Raw genomic sequence first — 6568 nt, forward strand, 5'->3', positions numbered from 1 at the left:
TGAAAGATTAGCTCAATTGGTCATCGAAGTTGCGAGAAAATGATGAAGAAAAAAAACACCCCTGTTGGAAGAATTTGTGTGCTTTCAGATAGGGGTAAAAGACTTCTGGCTATGAGGTCTTTTATTATGTAAAAAGAAAAATGCCGCCAAACAATATTCATTATGACAATTTTTAAATTAGCAAACTTGTTTCCCCTTTATTTTCATCAGGTTAAAATAGTAAATGGAGCCGGGGACAGTGAATGGAGCGAATCTGTTTCTGCAAAAACAGTTAACAAAGGTAAAAACTATTTCTCTTCAAAACATCTAATTACCTGTTTGGTACTTTTAAATATTACACCGAAGCGCTCCATCAACTTCGTCTATGGACCTTAAGCATTTCTTAATACATCTTAACTAACTTGGAATATGCATCACCTGCAGCCAAATTACCGCATAGCTTGCAAATAACTCACATCAGAAATGTATATCTTCGCAAATACCCATTTTACTCTTTGGTGATGAGTAGCAACTAGTTAAAGGAACATTACAGAATTGGTTTTTGCTAACAGAACAGTTGCTGGCAGTGTAAGCACTTTATGTAATCTCACCATACATAAACTGACACTCCTGTAGAAGTGTGAAATCGATCGGCGTCTGGGTCACGAGAGAATAATAGTGAAAAACCGAGTAAAATTTTTGCATTGCATCGATGCCAAAACAAAAATGAATAAAACGCTCACTGAGCGATAAACTCTAAACGCGAAGTTAGATTATTTATTTCTCATCAAATATGAAATTCAGACAGAAATATTTCAAGGGATGTTTTCTACTATCATCATCATTAGATTTATATTTCACGATTGATGTTTCTTATTAATTCTGTAACGTTCCTTTAAATACACTGGACACTATTGGTAATTGTCAAAGACCAGTCTTCTCACTTGGTGTATCTCAGCATATGCATAAAATAACAACAATTGGTCATCATAGTTGCGAGATAATAACGAAAGAAAAAACACCCTTGTCACACGAAGTTATGTGCTTTCAGATACTTGATTTCGAGACCTCAAGATCTTTTTCTGATGTCTCAAAATCAAATTCGAGGAAAATTACTTCTTTCTCGAAAACTATGTCACTTCAGAGGGAGCCTTTTTTCACAATGTTTTATACCATCAACTTCTCCCCATTACTCGTTACCAAGTAAGGTTTTTTTGCCAATAATTGTTTTGAGTAATTACCAACAGTGTCCACTGCCTTTAAGTGTCTTGCCAAGAACACAAGTGTCATGAACGGGATTCAAACTCTGATATGAGCCACAAGAACTTGAGTCAGATGCACTAAACTGCTTTACAAGTGCATGCAATTTATCAGCTTATCAGCTAATTTTCTTTTTAATAAGAATGCATTTGAGAAACACTGTAATAAATAGTGTTGCAGTATTTTTTGCAGATCACTCCATACCCCTTAATATTGGGTCGGGCCTACTTTTAAATTTGTAAATAAAATGGAAACTAATTGATTAGAACTTTAGTTATCTGTTTATTCATGTTCCACTCATCAAAACACACATTTTAGTGACAAAAGCTTTATTTTGACAAAATACCACTTCAAGGTGACTTAAAAGGCAGTGGACACTATTGGTAATTACTCAGATAAAATTATTGGCATTAACCTTTCTTGGTTACGAGTAATGGGGAGAGGTTGATGGTATAAAACATTGTGAGAAAGGGCTCCCTCTGAAGTGCCATAGTTTTCGAAAAAGAAGTAATTTTTCACGAATTTGATTTCGAGACCTCAGATTTAGAACTTGAGGTCTCGAAATCAAGCATCTAAATGCACACAACTTCGTGTGACAAGGGTGTTTTTTTCTTTCATTATTATCTCGCAACTTCGATGACCGATTGAGCTCAAATTTTCACAGGTTTGTTAGTTTATGCATAATTATGTTAAGATACACCAACTGTGAAGACTAGTCTTTGACAATTACCAATAGTGTCTAGTGTCTTTAATATAGGGTCGGGCCTACTTTTAAATTTGTAAATAAAATGGAAACCAATTTATTAGAGCTTTAGTTAACTGTTTATTCATATTCCACTCATCAAAACACATATTTTAGTGACAAAAGCTTTATTTTGACAAACTACCACTTCCAGTTGACTTTAAACCCATTCATTTTGGGGTCGAAAAAAAAAATGTATACACCCCTTTTATTATGTTGTTATTATTTGTTATACCCTTTTATTTTGTTACCTTGGTGTTCTGTCTCCCACAGGTAACCGTGCAGGGAACGGTGGGGGTGTCACCGGCAGTATTCTGGGCGTACTAGTTGTTCTTCTCTTAGTTGTTGTCGTCGTTGTCTTCATTTTATGGAGAAGGTGTGATTTATTTTTTTGCAAATCAATGGATAAGACGTCATTTGCATTTTAATGAATATTCATTTAAATTATCTAGGCCTTAACTTGATAAGAGAAAATATATCAAGTTTGTTTCTTTTCACTGAATGATATGGTGATAGAGCATTCTCAGTGGTTGCACCAACTTGCTGGAACACGCTCCCTCTTCACATCCGTGACTCATCCTCGATTAGCTCATTCAAAACTCAACTTAACACACATCTTTTTAGACAATGTTAAAGCGCTTTGAAACGCCTGTGGAAAGCTCTATAAAAACGTTATTTATTATTATGTATTTATTTTAAACATTGTCTGTGTTTTTGAAATTGTCGCGCACAGCATTCCCTTATTAGGAGTTGTTTACCCTAGGGCGACGGAGGGCTTTACCATTTCATAGCTGGAGGGGTGTTGTGTTGAAAGAAATCATTAAACAATTATAATTTTTGCATTTATTTTACTTTTTGACCAAAAGTGTTGATGTTTTTTGACCATCTCGGTAAAATTATCAAGAACCAGGCCTCGTTGGGATTAAACCACTAGTTGAAAACCTCTTCACCACACATTGATTCCCTTATAATAGGGAGAGCCCAGATTGAAATCAAGTTGCAAGTGAGTCTTGAAGGCACAGGACACGTTTGGTAATGTTATTGTCAAAGACAATTAGTGGTCAACGGGAGTTGCAACAGAATAACTTGAAAGAAAGAGCACCCTTGTTCCATTACTTTGTGTGTTTTCAGATGCATAATAAAAGGCTCCAGCTAAAGTCTTTTTTTTTTTGAGTGAGAAAACTTTTTACAAAAAAACTACATTACTTCAGCCGTCTCTTCAGGCGTTTCTAACAATGTTTTGTTTCTATACATGCAAATTATATCCTTTTTAACTGTTCGGTTGTTTTAATAAGGGGATTGTGTGTGGTGAAGAGGTTTTCAACTAGTGGTTTAATCCCAACGAGGCCTGGTTCTTGATAATTGTACAGAGACGAAGTCGAGTTAAATTATCAAGAACCAGGCCTCGGTGGGTTTAAACCACTATAGTTGAAAACCGATTCAACACACTTTGATTCCCATTCATAAATACCTTTTCGGTCAAAAAACTTCAATACTTTTGGTCAAAAAGTAAAATAAATGCAAAAATTATAATTGCTCAATTATTTCTTTCAACACAACACCCCTCCAGCTAAGAAATGGTAAGGCCCTCCGCCGCCCTAGGGTAAACAACTCCTTAAAAGGGAATACTGGTTACCAAAGGAAAGTAGTGAACAGTATATTATCCTAAAATTGTGAAACTGTTGTTTTGCTAATGATATTTCGGAATAAAAATTAACCCAACTGTTTAAAGGCAGGGGACACTATTGGTAATTACTCAAATAGTGATTAGCACAAAACCTTACTTGGTAACGAGTAATGGGGAGAGGTTGGTATAGTATAAAACATTGTAAGAAACGGCTCCCTCTGAAGTGGTATAGTTTTTGAGAAAGAAGCAGTTTTCCATGAATTTTATTTCGAGACCTCAGATTAAGAACTCGAGGTCTCGAAATCAACCATCAGAAAGCACACAACTTCGTGTGACAAGGGTATTTTTTGATTTCATTCATATCTGATCGCAACTTTGACGACAAATTGAGCTCAAATTTTCACAGGTTTGTTATTGAATGCATATGTTGAGATACACCAAGTGAGAAGACTGGTCTTTTGACAATTACCAATATTGTCCACAAATTTATTATACATTTTTTATTTTTCAGAAAACAAAAATCAAAATCCAAGGGAAGACAACTGGAAAAGGACCAGCCAGCATTGACTCTCACTGAGATAAACGACGCACCCATTTACGAAAACACAGGTACCTTATAAAACAATACTCACTAATAATTGTATTAATTTGTTTATTTATGTGGACAAAATGTTATCTTATGTTATGTTATCTATCATGCACTGAACCTATGAATAAACAAAAATACTTCTTTTAACTTTTTGTCCAGATAAAGTTCCTGAGACTTCGTCATCCGCAAAGACCGACGAAGAGAAAATCCAAGTGCAGCTTGAAATTGCTAAAACTCCTGTTGTTGAAAAAGATTTCATCCCCCCTAAACCAAAACATAAACCCATCCCACCTCGATCTAGTGACAAACAGTTATTACTTCAGCAGTCTGGTACCTTTCAGCAAGAACCAGACAAAGTGGTTGATGAAGTACAACCCACTGGAGGCGAAGATGGCGCATCTTGTCCAGTTTCTTCAGAACAGTCTGTATATGGGAACCTTAATATTGGACCACAACTGAGCATCCCGATCCCTGTTGCTAAACTTGAAGGCTACGTTAAGCAGAAGAAAGCAAGCTCAACGGACAGTCTGAAATATGAATACTCGGTGAGAACTGATTTAGGAAATGATTCCGCCAATTTGACCTTTAAAGTTTCAATCTGGTCTACAAAATGGCATAGAAATAATGTTTTATTGTCACTTGTAAAAAAAACAAATATTAGTTCAGTGAAATTCGTTTTGGTTTTGCGTGTCTAAAAATATTATGTTATATACAAATTACACTAAAAATTAACCATTGACAACAATACATGGAAATAATATAATATAAACAACACTGAAAAGTATTACAATATACAGGCGAAACGCGAAAGATAAAAAACAAGAAAGGTGCCGGAGCGAGGCAAATTTTGTTTCTGTACATCAAAATTGCCACCTACAGTGCTTCTCAATAGACCTTATGCATTGACGTCATCCAGCCGCCATCTTTGAGGTCAAACGGTGAAGAAACAATCGAAACGCACATAGATTGGCCAATGAACAACCTCCTTTTGACCTCAAGGCGAGGGCGCCGTACTGAAATACGTCATGTGCATAAGGTCTATAGGGGATTTTTTTCTCTTAAATATCGATAACAAAAAGGGAATCTTTATAAAAAGCAGGACATTTTTTTGAGAAAGGCAATTCTATAGGCCTACTACACTAGACAACAGAAAAACAATGCCGCTGGGGGAGGGGGCAGCTTGTGCCCCCCTACCCCAACATGAGATCGAACAAAATAATGTACGAATGAATGGTTCAATACAATTAATCAGTAGCCCACCAAATGGTGTTGAGCCCTTTGCGGCCAAACTGAAAATGTCTGATGCCAAAATAGAATATTCTTTACGAGGGCGGTCTTACAGCATCCTGAAGTTGATTGTTCATCTGTTAAAAAACAGAATAATGTTTCTGAAGAGAAATTAATAATTTGATGAATCATTTGTATTTATGTTTCTATTTATTTATTTAAAGCCACTGGAAACTATTGGTAATTGTCAAAAACCAGTCTTCTCACGTAGTGTATCTCAACATATGCATAAAATAACAAACCTGTGAAAATTTGAGCTCAATCGGTCGTCGGAGTTGCCAGATAATAATGAAAGGAAAAAAAACCTTGTCACCTGAAGTTGTGTGCGTTTAGAAGGTTGATTTCAAGACCTCAAACTCTAAATCTGAGGTCTCAAAATCAAATTCTTTGAAAATTACTTCTTTCTCGAAAACTGTCACTTCAGAGGGAGCCGTTTCTCACAATGTTTTATACTATCAACCTCTTCCCATTACTCGTCACAGAGTAAGGTTTTATGCTCATAATTATTTTGAGTAATTACCAATAGTGTCCACTGCCTTGTTTATTTGTTTATTTATTTATTTATTTATCCGTTTTAGATACTCCCTGTTGACCAGAAGAAGCCCTGGACAGTAGCAGAACATCCAGATCTTAAGACAAAAAATCGCTTCAAAAACATCATTCCATGTGAGTCAAGTGATTATAATGTTATGATCGCAATCATACTTCTTATTTGCACTAAAATATTGTCGATTGAGCAAGACTGGAGTCGAAGCGATCTTGATCGCTTAGCGTGGTTGAAAGACATCTTCTCCCGAATGGCACAAAAGGGTTGTGGTTTGAATCCCACTCGAGTAAATAACACTTTGTGAATCTTTTTCTAAGGACTCGGGGGAAAATAATGAGTTCACAGTTGCTATACATACTGGCTAAAAACCACAAATAATATTCTTTATATCCAATGCAATTTTAACATACCTGAAACCATAGTTGTCAAAAGAATGTTCTATTTAAATATATGTATTTGTATATAATATAATAGGAGTAGAATTGAATAATAATATATTCTTCTCATTTTGTTAGATGATCATTCCAGAGTACCGCT

The 6568-nt window shown here is 35.6% G+C and overlaps 1 protein-coding gene across 2 annotated transcripts in view; it reads left to right on the plus strand.

The window, feature by feature from the left end:
- The window catches only part of LOC117292466 (receptor-type tyrosine-protein phosphatase kappa-like), a 55711-nt gene that overhangs the window by 23886 nt on the left and 25257 nt on the right, over positions 1–6568 (plus strand). Inside the window, exons 14-19 of one of the 2 annotated variants that reach the window (XM_033774511.1) lie at positions 211–280; positions 2255–2357; positions 4120–4217; positions 4357–4742; positions 6063–6150; positions 6547–6565. In XM_033774511.1, coding sequence (XP_033630402.1) covers positions 211–280; positions 2255–2357; positions 4120–4217; positions 4357–4742; positions 6063–6150; positions 6547–6565 — 764 coding nt within the window. The remainder of the gene's footprint in view (positions 1–210; positions 281–2254; positions 2358–4119; positions 4218–4356; positions 4743–6062; positions 6151–6546; positions 6566–6568) is intronic. The other variant, XM_033774513.1, reaches the window with a different exon arrangement.

Source organism: Asterias rubens, chromosome 7, assembly GCF_902459465.1.
Source record: "Asterias rubens chromosome 7, eAstRub1.3, whole genome shotgun sequence".
Lineage (NCBI taxonomy): Eukaryota > Metazoa > Echinodermata > Asteroidea > Forcipulatida > Asteriidae > Asterias > Asterias rubens.